This window comes from Bos indicus, chromosome 13, assembly GCF_029378745.1.
Source record: "Bos indicus isolate NIAB-ARS_2022 breed Sahiwal x Tharparkar chromosome 13, NIAB-ARS_B.indTharparkar_mat_pri_1.0, whole genome shotgun sequence".
Lineage (NCBI taxonomy): Eukaryota > Metazoa > Chordata > Mammalia > Artiodactyla > Bovidae > Bos > Bos indicus.
The window spans coordinates 1,533,661-1,555,534 of NC_091772.1; the positions used below are offsets into that span (position 1 = coordinate 1,533,661).

The 21,874-nt window shown below is 40.4% G+C and overlaps 1 protein-coding gene and 1 non-coding gene across 3 annotated transcripts in view; both read left to right on the plus strand.

Annotated features, from left to right (window-relative positions):
- The window catches only part of PLCB1 (phospholipase C beta 1), an 856,639-nt gene that overhangs the window by 705,888 nt on the left and 128,877 nt on the right, over nucleotides 1-21,874 (plus strand). For both annotated transcript variants that reach the window (XM_019972864.2, XM_070801935.1), the window contains exons 24-26: nucleotides 13,721-13,853; nucleotides 15,718-15,771; nucleotides 19,349-19,568. In XM_019972864.2, the coding sequence (XP_019828423.2) occupies nucleotides 13,721-13,853; nucleotides 15,718-15,771; nucleotides 19,349-19,568 (407 nt within the window). The remainder of the gene's footprint in view (nucleotides 1-13,720; nucleotides 13,854-15,717; nucleotides 15,772-19,348; nucleotides 19,569-21,874) is intronic.
- TRNAW-CCA (transfer RNA tryptophan (anticodon CCA)) lies at nucleotides 12,516-12,588 on the plus strand. The gene has a single exon. It is a non-coding gene; the product is annotated as a tRNA-Trp (tRNA).

Below are 21,874 nucleotides of genomic sequence, written 5' to 3' on the forward strand. Positions count from 1 at the left end.
TATAGAATTTTAGAAATTTGTGATCTAAGATGTTGAGTTAATTGAATGTGAGAGAAAATGAAATGAAAAAAAGAAAAATATGGTTTTCCCTGGTAGTCCAGTGGTTGAGAATCTGCCTTGCAATGCAGAGGACACAGGTTTTATCTCTGGTCAGAAAACTAAGATGCCACATGTCTGAGGAGCAATTAAGCCTGTGTGCACAACTAGAGAGTCCATACACAACAGTGAAAGATCTTGCATGTCACAGTGAAGATCCTGCATGTCAAATAAATAAATATTCTTTAAAAAAAGAAAAATATCTAATGTCAAAATAAAATTTTTCAGGCTCTTATTTACATTGCAAGCATCATATCCTATAGAACCCATAAATATATTGTCCTGTTTGATGAAATTTAAAGTTAGCCTGGAAAGTTTCATAAATAATGTTTTTCTTTGTATGCAGAAAATGGAGTAATAGGGAAATTTTACACTCCTGGAAAAGTACACCTAACAGTAGACATGAATTACTTCCAACGTTGTGTCTTTGACACCTATGCTTAGCATATGTTTCTTTTTCATATGTTAAAAGCCACTTAGCTTTTACTTGTCTATAAAGCTTTTCCTTGTATACCTGTGGCCAATTCATGTTGTTGCTTTGCTGTGCTTAGTTGCTCAGTTGTGTCCAACTTTTTGCAACCCCATGGACTGTAGCCTGCCAAGCTCCTCTGTGCATGGGGATTCCCCAGCCAAGAATACTGGAGTAGTTTGTTAGGCCCTCCTCCAGGGCATCTTCCCAACCCAGGGATCAAATCCAGGTCTCCCACATTGCAGGTGGATTCTTTACTGTCTGAGCTACCAGGGAAGCCCAAGAATACTGGAGTGGGTTGCCTATCCCTTCCCCAGGGATCTTCATGATCCAGGAATGGAACCAGGGTCTCTTGCTTTGCAGGCAGATTCTTTACCAGCGGAGCTACCAGGGAAGCCCAATTCATGTTGATGTATGGCAAAAACCATCACAATATTGTAAAGTAATTATCCTGCAATTAAACAAATAAATAAATTTTAAAAAGAATTGAATAAAACAACACCACTTAAAAAAAAAAAAAAAAGACAGCACCACTTAGGCCTACTGCTTGAATTTGAGCAGTTAGTCTGAGCACTCACTGCTTGGCTGGTCCAGAGGGCACAGAGAGCAAGCAGATTTTGCTGGTACCAGCCCAGAGTTCCTTTGCAGAGCTGCTGCAGGGTGGGCTGAAAACAGCTCATAGCCGCACACTTCTCCAGAAGCCTGGCCTAGGCTGATAGGAACTGCCTTGCAGATTCTATCAGATGTCTAGCAGATTCTTCTTTCAAGGAGGTGACTGTGTCCTGTGACTGTCATATACAGAATAACAGCCCAGGCTCTCACTTCTGGATGGGCACCTTCAATGCTGCAGTTCAAGCTCCCATGCCCCACCCCACCCGCCATGCTACAGGATCAGGCTGAGGCTAGACTCCAGCTGAAACCACTCTGGGTTTATCTTGTTTCCCTGTCTTAGTCTGTTTTCCTCACTTCCCTGCAGTTTTCACCTGAGAACATCCTCTCAATTTATCACGCAAACAAGAATCCCAAATACAATTCTGCTAATAAGGAATCCCAAAGATTGAATACACTTTCTGTTGTTTTTTTTTTTTTTTTTTCTGGGAACTAGAATTTAAATGTTTGACAATAGTTACATCTTTAATTTCAGTTTTTCTTCAAAGATAATATTGTTTTTTTTCCTTTGTAATGGCCTTTGAAAAGATTAAGACTAGAGATTTCAGTGAATTTCTTGTTTTACTCATATAAACACCAATATGAAATTAAAGGCTCCCCTTAGATATCAGTGGGTTTCCAAGCTCTGAAACTCTTTTCTCTTCTACTGACTTTAACTTAATAACATGTTTCATAAAATATAATTCATGGTAAGATAATATGCTGCTGCTGCTGCTAAGTCGCTTCAGTCGTGTCCGACTCTGTGTGACCCCATAGACGGCAGCCCACCAGGCTCCCCCATCCCTGGGATTCTCCAGGCAAGAACACTGGAGTGGGTTGCCATTTCCTTCTCCAACGCATGAAAGTGAAAAGTGAAAGTGAAGTCGCTCAGTCGTGTCCGACTCTTCGTGACCCCATGGACTACAGCCTACGAGGTTCCTCCATCCATGGGATTTTCCAGGCAAGAGTACTGGAGTGGGTGCCATCACCTTCTCCGAAAGATAATATATGGAGATATAATTAGATTACTATTAAGCCTTCTCTAATTAGAAAACAGGAATCTCTTTAATCAACTGGATGCAATTTATTTTCTTAAAAAAATAGGTGTTTAAAGAAAGCATTTTCAGATAAAATTATGTTTTGCTACTATTTCAAAACAATTCTTTCTATATCATCGACTTGTACCTAGATGTTGGCCATCTTCTCCAAGGAGTAAGCTGTGACTTGAAGAGATTTCAAGACACCACCAATTTCAGCTTATATAATATAGTAATAGAGGTAAAAGCCTTGTAATGAAACAGTTAGAGACTGTTTCTCTAATGAGAAAAATGTCACTTTGCAGAGTAGGAGACCTAAGGCCTTTGAGACTGCAGATCTTTTATGTCACTGTCCTTTCAAAGCACCAGATATCACATACCAAAAAGCTATTTGGATTCCACGTATATGTGATATCATGTAATATTTTTTTTCTCTGTCTTACTTAACTAAAAAGTGATACAAATAAACTTATTCACAAAACAGAAATAGACCCACAGAGGTAGAAAACAAACGAGTTGCCAGTCCAGGTTCGATGCACGATACTGGATGCTTGGGGCTAGTGCACTGGGACGACCCAGAGGGATGGTATGGGGAGGGAGGAGTGAGGAGGGTTCAGGATGGGGAACACATGTATACCTGTGGCGGATTCATTTTGATATTTGGCAAAACTAATACAATTATGTAAAGTTTAAAAATAAAATAAAATTAAAAAAAAGAAAGAAAGAAAACAAACTTATGGTTGCCCAAGGGAAAGGGAGGAGGGACAAATTAGGAGTTTAGGATTAACAGATACACACGACTATATATAAAATAGATAAACAGCACACATAGCAAACAGAACTGTAACAGCCTATAATGGAAAAGAATCTGAAATATATATATATATATTAATTGACTGCTTTACTGTAAACCTGAAACTAACACCATTGTAAATCAACTATACTTTAATTTTTTTTTAAATAAAAGCTATTTGTGGAGAATATAAGAATAATGGATATAAAAATACAGAAGTAGAATTTTAGGTCAACATTACTTTTGTTTTTCCTCTAAAACAATGGTCATAAGGATTTTCAGTAAATGTATAATGTTGGTTACACTCAAATAATATTTGAACATTTTCAGTTGCAGAAATAATTTTAGAAGCATTGAATCACATAAATTTCACATTGAATCGCATAAATTTTACATGGTCCTGTAGAAAATACATTTTTTTTCCTTTGAAATGTCTAAACCCTTAACTGACCTCATTTCTAAAACTCAAGAAGAAAAATTATTTGCCCTTACCATATAGTGCTGCGAGAAAAATGGCATTTCACACCTTTGAACACCAGCATGCCCTTTATTTTGTCTTGTAATAATGTAAGTTTGTTTGAATGAGGCCACTGAAAAGAAGTAACTATGGTTTTCTCAAAAGAAAATTCTATCTAGGACATGGCAGACACTGGAGACACTATTTTAGCAGCAAAGACTTTTTTAGTATAATCCTTTTAACTTGGTAGTTATAAAGGTCATTTCTATTTGAAAATGAAAGACATTATTGAACTACAAAATATTCCCAGAATTATAATAGTCTAATAAATTATCTTCATAGGTAATTGGCAAACCAAAAAAGTAGGAAATTTAAAAATTCCCCCATTGCTTTGAACAATAGACATTTGTTTCAGATCATGTGAAAAAAAATATATAGTTACATATATATATATATATAATTCCAGTATATAATTAGAAATTAAGGAATAATAGATTTGAGTTGCTGAATTTATTTTGTCTCTTTTAAAGTCATAAATCAGGATCGTGGGTTAGTAAAGTCGTAGAAAGTTACCTAATCTGAGTCATTACTAAGGCTTTATAATATTTTTAGTTACTTCTCTAGATAAAATGGTGTATAAAAATTTTAAAACATAATAAAGAAACAAAAAGGCCTCTCAGTAATCTTGCAGATCAGGTTAACATTTTTGGTGGTCATCATTCTAGCATGTTTTCTATGAATGTATAGTATTCCTTTACAAAAGTTCTTAATTAAAAATAAATTTTCCACAGCTCTACTAGTTTAATGTGGTTATTAGAGATGACTGATGAGCTCAGACGGTAAAGTGTCTGCCTACAATGCAGAAGACCTGGGTTCAGTCCCTGGGTCGGGAAGATCCTCTGGAGAAGGCAATGGCACCCCACTCTAGTACTCTTGCCTGGAAAATCCCACGGATGGAGGAGCCTGGTAGGCTACAGTCCATGGGGTCACAAAGAGTCAGACACGACTGAGTGATGCCACTAATGAGATATCAGTACCACTTTTATTTTCTCTTTTTCAAAATAAACCTCTGAAGAGCATAAAGTAAATATCCAGTGGCTTGACTGCAAAATAGTATGTGATATTCCAAATGCACTATTTGAACATGACTTCTTTTCAGCACAAGGAGTGAAGAAATATTTTACTGAGTGTTTCCTGTGAACTTGGCACCATTCTGACCCTTTTCATCTATTAACACATGTGAAGTCCTAAAATGTCCGTATTTCTTAATGATTATTTATTATTCCTACTTAACAGATGAAGAAACTGAGGCACTGACTGATTCTATTCCTTGCCCAGTGCCACACAGATACTAAGGAGCAGAACTGAGATTGAAATCCAAGCAATCTGGCTCCAGAATTCACGTTCTACATCAACACTGCTGGAAGTTTATGTGCAGGGCGGGGCATCATGACAACATGCTGACCCTGCTTTAGTGTGTCTGGGCTAGGACGTGGGCCTCAGCATCTCTGACAAGCCCCAGCAATGGGATAGCATCGTTGCATGGCTCACACCCTGAGTAGCAAAGGTCAACACTACACCACATTGCACTACCTCAATAACAAAACTGTAGTTTTCTACTAACCTTTAATAAGGACTAGCCCTTGTTCATCTTTCTGGCCCCTTTAGCAGGTCACCTGGAAGACTGAGCATGGAATATAAGACATTTACCTTAAATAGTAATACTTTGAATTCAGTATTCTGTTTAATCAAATGTCAAGATTTCTTCCTTTAAATCACTGGATATTATTAGCACTTGACTCTTCAAAGAGTTCGGTTTATATATGTGGGATCTGTTAGGTTAATTTGTACACTGCCTGCTAGCCCTCTGTCATCTGTATGTGCATGATACAGGTGAAGTGTGTGAGTGATCTTCACGTCCTTTTAATGTTGAAAGAGAAAGCTATTTGCTAATACTCAAATTTCAGTTATTCCAAGAGGCCTACTTTTTTAGTTTTCTCACCCATGCTCTTATAAGTGAGCTGAAATTTATCTAAAACCATTTACTTCTTAGTTCTGTGTGTAGCACACTGGCCATCTTCAAAGGGTTTAATTATTCAGGATGAAAAATATCCTATGGTCTAGTGTGAATTTTGGCAGTAAAATAATCCAATAGCAAAAAGTCCAAGGTGGTGCTCTCAAAAACGTATAGTGTTTAAACTCAATAAGGCATTGGATGCCATTTAAGTTTTCCAAGATGGAAGCTTGACACTTTATCCACTATTTAAAAATTTGGCACTAATTTTAAAAAATGACAGTTTTTCACTCTGCCTTAGAGCAAGACTTCTCAAATTTTAATCTGCATACAGATCTTGCTGCTGCTGCTGCTGCTGCTAAGTCGCTTCAGTTGTGTCCGACTCTGTGCGACCCCAGAGAAGGAAGCCCACCAGGCTCCTCTGTCCCTGGGATTCTCCAGGCAAGAATACTGGAGTGGGTTGCCATTTCCTTCTCCAATGCATGAAAGTGAAGTCGCTCAGTCGTGCCTGACTCTTAGAGACCCCACGGACTGCAGCCTACCAGGCTCCTCCGTCCATGGGATTTTCCAGGCAAGAGTACTGGAGTGGGTTGCCATTGCCTTCTCCGGCATACAGATCTTGCTATCGTGCAAATTCAGATTTAATAGGTCTGGAGCAGGGCACAAAATTATGCATTTCTAATAAGCTTCCAGGTGATGCCGGTGCTGCTGGATCATGCTTTGAGTAGTGGAGCTCTCAGATTTTAGTATTATTGTGAATCAGGATCACCTGGATGGCTCCTAGAAACACAGATCACTGGGCCTGCCCCCACAGTTTCTGGTTCTGCAGGTCTGGACCAAGAACTGGCACTCTGACGAGTTTGCAGCAACGCTAATGCTGCCGGTCCAGGGCCACACGTTGAGAACCATTGGCTTGGAGCCCTACGTCTGTCTCTCAAGCACGTGGCTCTCCCCACATGGAATCAAAATGAAATTACAAAGTCAAGAATTCTATGCATTCTCACCTGTCGTCTGGAAACTGGGAAGGGTGACAGGAAAAACTCTTCTTGGGGAATTGTCCAGAATCTGTTCTTTTTCTGTAATTGGAGGATACTTGTTTCACAGAGCTGTGTTGGCTTCTGCCCTACAACAATGTGAATCAGCCACAAGCATACACGTCTCCCTTCCACACACCCCACCCCACCCTCCATGTCATCACAGACCCAGAATATGTTCTGTGAGTGATAGGCCATAGTCATTGCCAAATGATTTCATTTAATTAATATGAAAGACACAAAAAAATGAATGTGAAGGGTGGTTGGTCCACGACTTCTTTAAAGGAGAAATCCATGATTTCTGCCTGACTCAAAGAGTTTGTTTCTGCTGATTTCTTTGGAGACTATATCAAAATATTTCCAATAAATTAAATTTGGTAAAAAGAGTAACATATGCAACACAAAATACTCAGCAGAGCTATGTCCTGTCACCATTTAATCTCCTTCTAAATAAATTATTGCAACTATGAATTAAATGCAGATTCTCTAACCACAGACAACAGGAAGAGCAGCATCTTCATATTTTTCACCCATTGATTCATTCATTCAAAAAATATCTTTTTATCATAACATTCAAGTGGTTCTTTAATTTCAGGACTCTGTCACTAATACTTCGTTTATTGATTATACATGAGGAGGAAACAAACGATTTCTTCATGCATTCATTTTAATAAAAGTTGGGTTTTTTTAACACACTGTGTCAGTTTCCATACTGGGCAATATAGAGATATAATGATTAGAAAAATCAGATGCTTTTATAGTCCTTACAGTCTGGAGAAAGAAACTGACTTTAATTAAAATTCACACATATGCATGTAACTTGCAGCTGTCACTAAGGCTTCATCAAAGAGATACCTCGTGAATGCTGATAGTTTCTTTGATGATGACACATATGATGACAAAAACTGAAATCAACAAATGAATTTGCTCAGCTCCTTAAAGCTGTCTTTTGCTTCTAACTCACTCTGATAGACTCTTAAAAAGATAGAGGCTTTGTCGTAACGTATTATAAAGATTTTCAAACATGCACTAATGTTGAAAGAATTATACAAAGAGCACCCGTATATCACCTGGATTCCACAATTCCAATTTTGATGCCTTTTCTTTATCACATATATATCCATCTATATATGGATATATAGATCACATATATAACCCCTCTATTCTTTCGTTATTCCATCTGATTTTTAATGCATTTAAAAGTAGGCTGCAAATATTAGCATACATCATCCCTCAGTGCTTTAGAACACATACATTAGGATACAGGTTTTAGAAATGTAAATTTTTTAGAAATGTGGGGCAGATACATAATCTAATTTCACTCAAGTAGTATAAATTTAAGGTACCAATTGTACAGGTGTTTAAGAAAGCTCTTTGTTAAGGGAAAGGCTGGTTTTGATGTAGCCACTTCCACTGCCTGAATTAATCCTGAGTGAACTAGATCTCTACATGGTGAAATTATGAGCCTTGACCTAAATATTCTGGAGACAGTAATGACTTTGCCCTTGCCTTCACCCATCTGGCATCCAAGTGAAGATAGTATTATCCTAACAATGACATGGAAGGCACTGTGGTGTTTTTTTTTAATTAATTGATTTATTTTAATTGGAGGCTAATTACTTTTGTATTTTTAGATGACTCAGGCAGAACACCAACACCACCAATAGCCTAGTCACACATCTGGTATTTGGAAAACCTTTTACTTTACCATATGAACCTCCTCACTAAATTCCCTAAATCCTAGTTCTCTATTGCTTCATCGTCAGACCCAATTTTTAATGCCTGGGACTGAAGTCTTTTTAGCTAGCATTCCACGTAGCCTTTCCTCCTCTAAAACTTGTGAAAATGGTCTTTCTAGTTACATTTTTTACTGATCCACTTATGTTATATTTTAAGGTTTTTCTGTTCATATTGGAAATAGGAAGGATAAAAATATTTTTTATAAAATCTTGGCTTTAAAAACATCTACTATTTCATGTTTTGAAAGAAAAATAGTGTAATGCTACCACTTGGCCACTGGAGAGTAGTGAACTATTTCTGTTGTAACTCATTTTTCTCTACTCACGTAAGCAAAATTTAGTGCAAGTGAAATAAACTTCTGAAACTTCTTTCCTTGAAAATTTGTTTAATTGGATCCCAAGAGTCTTGCCATTAAATTGAGAAAATATTTCTAGTTCTTTTGTTTCTATTGTAATTTTCAGTGCAATGAGAAAGGATTGCAGGTTTATTTTATTCTAACTCATGAAAAAGAATATTTGGACTGGGGAGAAATAAAGTCACAAGTATTGCCTTCCACTTATGCTTGTGAGTGGGGCAAGGGATCTGGTTTTTGCATTTCATCTCATGTGAATTATTCAACCTTTCAATGATATTAGAAATTATAGTATTGCATTGGGCTCCCTCCCACAAATTCTTGTGTTTAGCTGTTTTATTCAACTCATTTTTAATACACGAATGCTTTTTTAGTACAACAGAGTAAGCTCTTTGAGAATAATGTTTACCTTTATACATCTCTGTAGCTCATCAATAAAGTAAGTTACTATTATGGTTGCTTAAGTTGCTCTTATCAGAATAGAGGGTGAACTAATGCGGTAGAAAAACCTAGACTTTAGACTGTAACATATATTCAAACATTAATGCCCCTGTTAACATTGTGGCTTCCAGCAAGTTACTAGTGACTTTTAACAGAGTCTTTAGTAAAGACACTTACTAATGCCCCTGATGGTTTGAGCAAGCTCTGGGAGATGGTGAAGGACAGGGAAGCCTACATGCTTCAGCCCATGGGATCGCAGAGTCCGACACGACTGAGCGACTGAACAACTAATCTCCGCCGTCTGATGGAGTTGAGTGACTGCTTTCCCTGCTGGCTGAGATGAAGCTGGCATGTGTGACAGTGTCTGGCACATGGTGATCTTCATCAGGGAGATGCCAATTCAAATCTGTATATACTGCCCTTCTTTAGCAACATATTTTAAGCATCAGTCTGATGCTTATGCCACTATAAATTCTCACTAGCTTATAATCAGTTTCCAGGAAATCCTAAGAGGTCTCTGACAAGGGTCAGTCTGCACAAGGGGCCCCGAGTCCTTAGCGTTCAGCATTCTGCCCTCCTTTGCTGGCCCCGATAAGGAAAGTGGGCGGGGACTGCAGGCAGGTGGCCCCACCCACTCGGTTTCCAGCTGTCGGGTGGGCCCACAGCTGGCCCCGAAGGACTGAAATCCTGGCAAGCTCTCTCCTCCGAGCGCAGGGCCCAGGTGCGCAGCTTCTCAGCCAAATGCACTCTGAAGATGAGCTTTGTTTGGCTTCTCAGTGGTTTTAAAATGGGAGACAGCTGACAAAAACGCAGTTTTCCAACTTTCCTGGAAGCCCGAGCTGAAAGCAGTCACCGGTCTAAGCGGATCCTTCTCCAGGTCTGGGCACAGCCTCGCTTCGCCCTGTGACATTCCATCTCGTCTGCTTTGCTCATCTCCATCATTTCTACCAACTGCTTGTTACAGTGCGAGGGGCCCCACGTGACCCTGGGATTATGTATGCCATGCAGCCTGCCCTTCCTGGAGCAGGACCCCCGGACCAAGCATTTATCCAGAGCCTGCCCCAAATCCAGCTCCAGGCTTTGACGATCTCTTGATCCTCAGTTGTAACTACAAAATTTTTGCCAGTTGTATTTCCTCAACGTTAATCTGCTTTAAAAAAAAAAAAAAATCTGTTTATTTTTCAGCTGTGCTGGGTCTTCCTTGCTGCACACGGGCTTTCTCTAGTTGCGGGGGGTGGGGGCTTCGCTTCGTTGTCCTGTGTCTGCGATCCACTGCGGTGGCTTCCCCAGAGCACCGGCTCCTGGGCGCCTGAGCTCAGTCGTTGCGGTGCACAGGCTTAGTTGCTCCAAGGAATATGAAATCTTCCTAGATCAGGGATCCAACCAGTGTCCCTTCCGTTGCAAGGTGGATTCTTAAGGGAAAGCCAACATGTATCTGCTTTTTTAAAAATGTCTTTGAATTCATACATTATATCAATTTCTGGAATGTAAGGGCTTTGTCTTACACACCCTTGATAAGCAGAGGTTTCTATTTCCTGCATCTCAACTAGAGTTAATGATTGAACTTGATTTCCCAAGGGGACACATTGGCATGGAATACCTGCAAACTGGATACAGGTGAAATAACCTTCTGCGTTCATTTTGAATATGCCTCCAGCCTGAGGGCCCCTGACACTCCTCCTAATTGCCAAAAAGCAGCCACACATGATTGCCTTCATGGAAACTGACTTTCCACCACCTCCATTCTTTGCTCCATCAAAATTGTCCTCTTCCCTGTCTTCCTCCAGACGGCTGGTATCAGCTAGCTGTCATACCGGAAAGAATCTAGTTTATTCCCCTCATGGTTCCAGAAACCTGCCCGGATATAAATGGGTTCCAGATTGCCCATGGAACAGAGCACCTTCTGTCCCTACTTCCCAGGTGGCTGAGTTTGATGACGGTGGAGACCCCCTACAACTAGGAGGCGTAAAATTTTCCCTCACAGTATTCAAGCCAGAGGACAAAGCTGGGGGTAACTTTGCTGATGACCCAGTCCTCTTTCCAGCACTCCCTTTACTTCAGCTCTCTTCTGTGCAATGTAAATACACTTTCTTTAGGAATTTTGTGGTCAAACATCTCTGATAGTTCATTCTTCTCAAGTGTCTCCTGCAAACCCAGTGACTACAGGACCAAGGCAGGTAAATGAGTAAGATGGAATTGTGCTAAAGGAGCAGAAACCCCTCTGTTCTCATCCAGAGTGAGATTGCAGGTCCAGTGGTACCCTATATGATTTTTCAAGTGAAGTAGGAAATCCATTTTATTAAGGTAAAATCTCCTTCATTTTAAAATCTGGCAACACTTAGCATTTCCATGCACTCTAGTGGAACCATAAGCCTTCAGGTTGCAATCTCTTGCTGAACAAAAAATATGCAATCCCCTCCTGGGCATCATGATTTTAAGGAGAATTTTCCTGATGGATGTAACTGAATAACACACACCAGAACTTCCCCCTTCGGAGCAGCCATCTTTCAGAAGCCAGCGTTCTGTATCATGAGTTCCACAGGCCTAGGTTCTTGCCTCCCTGCCCCACCATCACCACTGACCCCAGCTCATCTCTTGCATCTCAGCGTCACAGCTCTGAGCAGAGCAGGCTGTGGTAGGTAAACAGGGATTGTTCATTGAATTAAAATAAGTTTGCCATCCATCACCAAAAGCAGTGTTGGACATGTTTTAAAGATGCTTTGGGGAACAGATTAAAAGTCACTTATATGGCAAAAACCACTACAATATTGTAAAGTAATTAGCCTCCAATTAAAATAAATTTTAAAAAAGCCACTTGTGACAATGAGAGTAATTATTTTCATTCTCATCTTACATTTTCTAAAAATGCTATTGTAATACAACCTGCTTTCTGTAATTACATGACAAAATGTCATAACATTGGGCTCTAAATGACTTCTGGCCATTTCCTAATTATATTTTTAATGATACTGCAAAGTAGAGCATTGGGGTAGCCTCATTGTCAGGAAAATCCACCCTGAACTCAGAAGGTAATTCTGAGAAAAGAATTGTAGAACCCCAGAAAGCACCACTGAGATGGTATATAATTATGGAGGCAACTGTTTTATTAAGATCAACATTTATTCATCAAACATTAAATGTTTGCTCTGCACAGTGCATAGCAGACTCGCTGCTATAGGGAATGCAGTAGAGATTTCATAGAAAGTGAAAGTGAAATCGCTCAGTCATGTCCAGCTTTTTGCGACCCTGTGGACTATAGCCTACCAGGCTCCTCCGTCCATGGGATTCTCCAGGCAAGAATACTGGAGTGGGTTGCCATTGCCTTCTCCAGGAGATCTTCCCCACCCAGGGATCGAACCCAGGTCTCCTGCATTGTAGACAGACCGTCTGAGCCACCAGGGAAGTCTTGAAATTTCATACATGTTAATAGGGCTTCCCTGGTGGCTCAGAGGTTAAAGCATCTGCCTCCAATGCGGGAGACCCAGGTTCGATCCCTGGGTCAGGAAGATCCCCTGGAGAAGGAAATGGTAACCCACTCCAGTATTCTTGCCTGGAGAATCCCATGGATGGAGAAGCCTGGTAGGCTACAGTCCATGGGATGGCAAAGAGTCGGACGTGACTGAGCGACTTCACTTTCACTTGATGTATTTGTTACTATTATTCATTGGTAGTGTTATACAAGCTTAAATGTTTTGTCTCTTTAACATGCACATATATACTCTGGGCCAGGAATTATTCTAAGCACTTTATAAATAGTAACTTACTTGATTCTCTAAACAGCATTACAATGTAGACAATATGATCCCCAGTACATATCGAGTTGGCCATAAAGTTTGAGTTTTTTTTGTAAGGTGTCTCAAAAAATGCAAATGAACTTTTTGGCCAGTCCAATACATATCCTCATCAATAAAAATGAGAAAAATGAGTGGCAGACAGTTAAGTGACTTGCTCAATATCACACTGTTGATAAGTGGCAGGGCCTTATAGCCCAGATAAGTCTGACTCTAAAATCAACACTTATAACCACTGTCAGTTGGTTACTGCTGCATAACAAATAGTCCTACAATTTAGTGGCTTACAACATCAACTGCTTATTATTGTTCATGAGTCATTTGGTTAGCTGGGCAGTTCTGTTGATCTGGACTAGTCTCAGCTCATCTGAGCTGGACTCACTTAAGTTTCCATGGTCAGCTTGGGGCTGCCTGGTCCAGGATGTCCTTGCCTGTGTGACTCAGCTCGCCTCCACATGGATTCTCATGCTCCATGGCTATAGCAGGGGTCTGAGAGAGAGAATAAACATTTGCACATGGCTTTTCAATCCATTGCTTACATTAAGTTTGCTGCTCTTTTATTTGACCAAAGCAAATCACATGCTCAATTCCACTGTCAGTATGGGAGGACACACTCAAGGGCCAGAACACAGGAAGGCATAGATATTGGGGCTTTAATACAATTAACCTACCACAATCATGGTTCAATACCATGCTGTTTTTATCCTGCTTTCCACATAGATTCAAATGTGATATTTCAGAGTCCAGATGCGTTGTGGAAATGGCATCAAATGTAACTTTGTGGGTTTCAGAAGATAACAAAAGAACTGTAAGAAGTGTGGAAAATGAAAGTATGTCTATGATTTTAGGCTGATCCTGGGGAAACACCATCAGAAGCTCCGAGTGAAGCCAGGCCAACTCCAGCAGAAAACGGGGTGAATCACACAACGTCCCTGACACCCAAACCACCCTCCCAGGCTCTGCACAGCCAGCCAGCTCCAGGTAAACATTCCGAGGAAAGAGCTGCACTACGTAAACAGCAGTCTCTAGTGTGTCCACACTAAAAGCGGGCAGCATGACTGAGTTAGCATCATGAGGCGAGGGAGACACATGGACTTAGGAGGCGGTCCAGGAATGTTTGCTGAGGGATGAATAACAGAAGGAAGGAAGGGAGGGAGGAAAGAAAGAAGGACTCGTAAGTCCTTTATGAGACTCGTAAGTGCTCATCTGGCTCTGCTGATAACTTGTGAAACCAAAACAAAATATCACCCAGATTCCCCATATCTTTATTTATTAATGGATGTTGGTCCATCTGCTGGCAGGGTGTTGAGGGGTTCTTCAAACACCTTATACTTTATGCTTTAGAAGTACATTCTTAGTTCTGCTTCACTAAATTAAGTCTCTACCAAGAATTCCTTCCCGTCTTTCTCCATCTCACTTTTCACTGATTTTAAGTGCCAACCACGTGCTGAGCATGCTCAGCCCTTCACATGGATTATCTCATTTCACTCTCAGACTAGGCCTCTGAGGGCTGATTCCACCATCGTCCCCACAGTACAGATGAATAAATTGCAGTTTTAAATTGCAGAAACAAGTTACTTCTTGAAGGCCATGTTGCTAATGTAGAGTGAAGGCAAAACTGACACCATTCTCCATGATCCTAAAATTCTTCCCTTTAGCTTCTCTGCTCCTATGGAGGCTACTTAAGAAAGGAGATTGTTGAGATTAATATTAAGGAGTGACAAGTATAAACAAGACGTGATATTTTCAAATGAAGATTTTATGTACCAAATACAAACATTCTGTGTGTTTCTAGAATATGAATAAGTTTTTTAAATAGCGAATAACCTTGTGCTTTTGAGAGTAGGATAAAACTTAGCATTTTAGCATTTGATTTTTTTAACTGGGTGTTTTAGAACCATTTTTGAAATAACACAGAATACATTACAAAAATGGATTCCTTTTCTCTGGTGTTAACATCGGTCAAAGTCAGACCAGGAAATTAACATTGGCATAGTGCCTTGAATTAAACCATAGGCTTTGAACTTCACCTGCCTTCCACTAATGTCTTTATTGTTCCAGGTTCCAACTCAGGATCCCACACTGTATTAATTGTCATGTGTCCTTAGCATCTTTGAATCTGCAACAGTCCTTCAGTCTGTTCATTTTTCCATGCCCTGTGTACTTTTAGAGTACTGGTCCGTTATTTTGTAGACGGCACCTCAACTTGGATTGGCCCGATGTTTTCTCACAGGTAGACTGGAGGTGTGCATTTGTGACAGGAACGTCACAGAAGCGATGCTGTTCTCAGAGCATCATGTCAGGAATACCTGATGTTGCTGTACCTCATGTTGGGTCACTTGATTAAGGTGCCACCTGCCTGATTCCCCCACTTAGAGTTGTAGTTTTCCCCTTTATAGTTAATAAATATCTTGGGGGAGAGACTTCAAGACCATGAGACTATCCTGTTTCTCCTTAAACTTTTGACCAGTGACTTTGGCACCCAATAGGTCTTGCCTGCAACTTTGTTCCTGCCTGCTGACCTACCAGTGGTCTTCACTTGTCACTCCTGATTTTGCCAGAAGGTGGCGGTAGCATTGTCAAAACTGAATTTGTTGACAGAGTTTTGATTCAAAGTGGAGAGATGTCCTTTCTCTCTATAAATGGAGCATATAGGTTCACATTTAATTTGTTTGACACGAAATTACAAAAGAAGACGTGTCTTAGAATGTTTTTAGGATAATTTTCTTCAGGAATTTGTAATCTGTAATGACGAAACTTAGAGATCAGAGCCAAACGTTGTTTTACAGGAAGAAGATAATTTTAAAAGTTATAGGAGGCTATTTATTTTGTCTTTTTATTTTAGGTTCTGTAAAGGCACCTGCCAAAACAGAAGATCTTATTCAGAGTGTTTTAACAGGTAAATACCATCTTGCCCCCTATGAATTTAGACACCTGAATATTACACAGTGTAAGTATTTAGAGGGGAGGAAATTTTATCGTTGAAATATAACATGGTTGGTATTTATTTTCTAAAACCATCTACAGATATATCCTGGTTCAACCCATGTTACATAATGTAATCACAGAGAAGTAAGCATACTTGGTAGATAGGACCTTATTGATATAAAAAATAACATACTTTAATATATTTTGGAATCAAGGAATAGTTTCATGTTGGACATGTGACCCAATGAACAGGAATGCAGTCTTCCCGAAGTACCCACAATAAAGCATGTTTTAGAAATGCAGAATATGGACTATTTGTGACCATAGAATACACGGTGTTTGAGAATGATGATACAGTTTGCAACTACTTATAGTCAGTAAGTTTCTTAAACTAGTAGGACTAAAATTGGTATGACCTTTCTTTAATACAGTGAGCAGTGTGTAGCTTTATGTAGCATGTTGGCCCAATATACAACAGAAATGCACACCTAAAGCAGAGCTACAGGTCAGAAGCCCAAACCGTACACAACCCAGATATCCATAACCAGGAGAGTGGATAAATAAATTGTGGTTCAGTGACAGAATAAAATAGGATTCATCTGTAGATATAAACTACAATTACACAGAACTACATGGATGAAATTTATAAGCATAATGTTGGAGAAAGGAGAACAGGCACAAAAGAGCACTTTCTTTACGATCCCAGCTACATAAAGTGCAAAAACAGGCAAAAGTGATTTGTGTTCTTAGAAACAAGGATTTGGATTCTACATGGAGGCTGGGTGCAAGGGCAGGAGTCACAAAGAGGCCTCTGGGGTCTGATAATATCCTGATTTTGGTCTAAGTGGTGGCTATAGAAGCCTGTTCACTTTGTGAAAAGTGAAAGGAAGGTGTATTTATGGTTTCACCAAAATAACACATAAAATATGCATCAAAATTATTTTCGAAATGTATGAAAAGAAAACATGTGATTATAGACTTCATTCCATGAGAAACAATAAAATGTTCACACACAAAACAAGAGAAAAAATAAACCAGAGCATGATTGCAATATTATTTAAAAATATACAAATGCATAGATGAAAAGTGGGTATTTGTATCGATATATTAGCAGTGATTATATCAGGGTGGTTTGCTTATGAGTGCTATCTATTTCCTTATATAAATGGACATTTTCTTTATGTTTAAGGACATATTCAAAAAGTAGCCTTTTATCCACAGGTTTTTTTTTTTTTTTTTAATAGTACTTTCAATGGGATTATTTTAAATCATAAATTGGAACACCTGGAGCCTTGTTCCTAAAATTTGCCACAGCTGACACATTGCACATCATTTTTAAAGAAGTGGGGTTGAATATGTCACCAAAACGGCAGTGATTCCTTAGGATTATAAATTTTAACATAATAAGTCATTATGCAACCATAGTAAGTCCACTCAGGCCTGAGGGAAACTGTTAAACAAATGGACGTGTTTCTTTCCCTGGCCTCTTTCTCAAAAGGAATTGAATGTCAGGAGAATAGATCCATTATTAAAAGGGAAGCATATTTCAATTGCTTAAAGACCTTAGCATTTAAGAACATAAATTATTACTCTGATATCAATGTTTATCCACTAGACATTCCATTTTCTATTTAGGTCTGTTGTTATTCATGGCATATATTATCTCTGAATCTCTTGACAGTGCTAAATATTTATAATAACTTATTTTTGTTCCCAGAAGTGGAAAGTTCACATCAAAGGATTGGAAACATGTGAACCATGACTTAGTCCAGGTCTAAATAAATGATAATTCATTGAATTTAAGGCACCGTCCAATTTCAGGTCTCCCGTTACTCACAGAGTGCCTAGAAGGAAAAGCACCAACAAATTGTGACTATCCATTAACTATATGATGCATCTTAGTTTTAGAAATGTTTACATATTTTTAAGTGCATATTCTAAAATTGATTAAATAAATCAATAAAATGCAGACTGTTTTAAGCTCAGGCTCTGTCACATTAAGTGTTTTCTTGGCATTAAATAAAACAGTATGTAGTCATGTAAGCTACCACTAACCTCATGGTGCCTTTGGGCAAATCACAGTAAGGACCTTCCTTCATCTTACTGATTTATACTGGAGCAATTTATGAGAAACATACAAACCTGCCATGTCCATCCTGTGAATAGTGCCCCTGAGAAATGGTGCTCAAGAACCTGTGCACACATTTGTTAAGCCAGAAACTGTTAAAAACTGCATTAATTCTTTCATCATCACCATAACAACCTTAAGAAATAGACATTGTGTGATCCTTGAAGTGAATCCTTTTGGTGCCCACCCAAGTTGCCTCTGCCATCTGGTGCTCCCAGCTCCCAGCTGTAGTGAACGTTGGTTGCTAACAGCTCAGAACTTCCTCTGCTTTTGAAAACTGCCTTCACGGAAGGCGCACTGATCGGGAAGAGGGATTTCTCATCTGAGAAATATCTAGCTGCTGTGTCAGGTACTCGATCATGCAGCATATCTCATTATATCCCTTTGAGCTACTTGTTACACAGCTGTGTCTCTGACAATGCCCTGATGCATTTGATGTTCTAGGCATCAAAGATTTGTATCAAAGCAGGTGTAGTGCTACTTGCAAACATTAGCAAACCACACGGAGAAGGCAGTGGCAACCCACTCCAGTACTCTTGCCGGGCAAATCCCATGGATGGAGGAGCCTGGTGGGCTGCCATCCATGGGGTCGCACAGAGTTGGACACGACTGAAGTGACTTAGCAGCAGCAGCAGCAAACCACAGGGATAGATGAAGATTGTGTAGGAGGTCTTTCATTAAAAGAAAGAAAATTGCCCCCAGCTGAAATGAAGCCCCCTCTCCAAGGAGCTTATGTCTCTCCCACTGTCGTTGCCAAGTATGTTGCTTCAAGGTGAAACTGACCCTGTAGTTATAGTTCACAGCTGCAGAGCACTCCCTGGGGTCAGGCAGAAGCAGACCCTGGCCGAGACTGCATCAGCTGCTGCTGCTTCTGTACCCGCTGCCCTCACTCCCCTCCTGAGAGCCCCGTGGTAGATCACACATGCTTGAATCCCTCCCTTGGGCTCTGTTTCTGGGGAACCCTAACTTGCCTGGAGAATCCCATGGACGGAGGAGCCTGGTAGGCTGCTGTCCACGGGGTCACTAGGAGTCGGACACGACTGAGCAACTTCACTTTCACTTTTCACTTTCATGTATTGGAGAAGGCAATGGCAACCCACTCCAGTGTTCTTGCCTGGAGAATCCCAGGGACTGGGGAGCCTGGTGGGCTGCTGTCTCTGGGGTCACGAAGAGTCGGACACGACTGAAGCGACTTAGCAGCAACATTTAAAAAACTTACCAGTTAAGAAACTGAGTCTGAGAAATTTAGTAACATAGTCACAAAGTTAGCACGCAATAGCCAGCAGCCGGGAGCACCGTCCAACCTCCAAGCCCTGCCCTCCAGCCTGTGGGCCAGGGTCAGACAGATAACTGCTCAGCAGCCGAGGCTCTGCCCACCCAGCCCTCCCACCCTCTCAGCTCTCATACCCATTTGTTGCAGAAGTAGAAGCGCAGACGATTGAAGAGCTAAAGCAGCAGAAGTCGTTTGTGAAACTTCAAAAGAAGCACTACAAGGAAATGAAAGACCTGGTTAAGAGACACCACAAGAAAACCACCGACCTCATCAAAGAGCACACTACAAAATACAATGAAATCCAGAACGACTACTTGAGAAGGAGAGCAGCTCTGGAAAAGACAGCCAAAAAGGACAATAAGAAAAAGTAAGTTGAATGGGTATTTTTTGTTTGTTTTATAGTATAAAGGAAGAGAGTTATTTGTGTGCATTTTCAATGTTTTTTTAATGCACAAACTATAATTTATCTAAATGATTTTCTATTGTTGAACATAAGGGTTGTACCCCACTCCAGTACTTTTGCCTGGAAAATCCCGTGGACGGAGGAGCCTGGTAGGCTGCAGTCCATGGGGTCGCTAGAGTCGGACACGACTGAGCGACTTCACTTTCACTTTTCACTTTCACGCATTGGAGAAGGAAATGGCAACCCACTCCAGTGTTCTTGCCTGGAGAATCCCAGGGACGTGGAAGCCTGGTGGGCTGCCGTCTATGGGGTCCCACAGAGTCGGACACGACTGAAGAGACTTAGCAGCAGCATTGCAACGAATGTAGTGATAAATATGTATGGATAAATCTTTCACATATTCTTAATTATTTTCTTAAAATTCTAGAAATGAGATCCCTAGATCAATTTAAAGACACTTCTATTTCAGTTTGTAGCTATCAGCAAGATATGAAAGTGCAAACTGATGGAGGAAAAAGTGATGCTTTTAGTATCTTAATCTGCACTTCTTTATTAAGTTGAATTTTTGGTATATTTATTGTCAATTTATATTTCTTCCTTTGCAAATTGTCATATTGTGGTTTTTACTTGACTTTTTTCATTGAAATATAGGTGATGAATTTTCAGTGTTTTGTACCATGTTTTGGATCTATACCACTGCAAGAAGGAAAACCACCCAACCCCCTCCTCTCTCTACAGCTCTGGTGTCCCCTCAGTTCACTTTTGCTTGTGAATTTCTTTATTTGACCAGATTTTGAGACTAGATACACAGGAAGTTCTACCCTTGAGTTCTAGCCTGTAGGCCCAAGACCAGCTGGTTGACTAGCCGTATTGCAGCTGATACACAATGCAGGAGACACAAGTTCCATCCCTGGGTCGGCAAGACCTCCTGGCGGAGAGAATGGCAACCCACTTCAGTATTCTTGCTGGGAAAATCCCATGGACAGAGGAACCTGATGGGTTCCATACGGTCCATGGGGTTGCTAAGATTTGAACATGACTGAAACTATATGCAGGTCAGGAAGCAACAGTTAGAACTGGACATGGAACAACAGACTGGTTCCAAATAGGAAAAAGAGTACGTCAAGGCTGTATATTGTCACCCTGCTTATTTAACTTATATGCAGAGTACATCATGAGAAACACTGGACTGGAGGAAGCACAAGCTGGAATCAAGATTGCTGGGAGAAATATCAATAACCTCAGATATGCAGATGATACCACCCTTATGGCAGAAAGTGAAGAGGAACTAAAAAGCCTCTTGATGAAAGTAAAAGAGGAGAGTGAAAAAGTTGGCTTAAAGCTCAACATTCAGAAAACTAAGATCATGGCATTCAGTCCCATCACTTCATGGGAAATAGATGGGGAAAAAGTGGAAACAGTGTCAGACTTTATTTTTTGGGGCTCCAGAATCACTGCAGATGGTGACTGCAGCCATGAAATTAAAAGACGCTTACTCCTTGGAGGAAAATTTATAACCAACCTAGATAGCATATTGAAAAGCAGAGACATTACTTTGCCAACAAAGGTCTGTCTAGTCAAGGCTATGGTTTTTCCAGTAGTCATGTATGGATGCGAGAGTTGGACTGTGAAGAAGGCTGAACGCCAAAGAATTGATGCTTTTGAACTGTGGTATTGGAGAAGATTCTTGAGAGTCCTTTGGACTGCAAGGAGATCCAACTAGTCTATTCTAGAGGAGATCAGCCTTGGGTGTTCATTGGAAGGACTGATGTTGAAGCTGAAACTCCAGTACTTTGGCCACCTCATGCGAAGAGTTGACCATTGGAGAAGACTCTGATGCTGGGAGGGATTGGGGGCAGGAAGAGAAGGGGATGACAGAGGATGAGATGGCTGTGTGGCATCACTAACTTGATGGATGTGAGTTTGAGTGAACTCCTGGAGTTCGTGATGGACAGGGAGGCCTGGTGTGCTATGATTCATGGGGTTGCAAAGAGTCGGACATGACGGAGTGACTGAACTGAACTGAACTGAAGCAAGTAAGCATGCAACTTGCAACCTGGGGGATATGACATTTTGCTGTGGACTAGAACCTCACTGAAGGGGCAACTGGTCTTACTGAAAAGAGAAACTCTACTACCCTTTGCTGCCCTATCTGAAACCCACAAACCTCTGTCCAGATAATGCCTTGTCAGGGCCTAAGCCCCACACCTCCAGGTACTCAGATAGTTCTGGGGAGAAGCATCTCACACATTTATTCAACCAATGGGGAC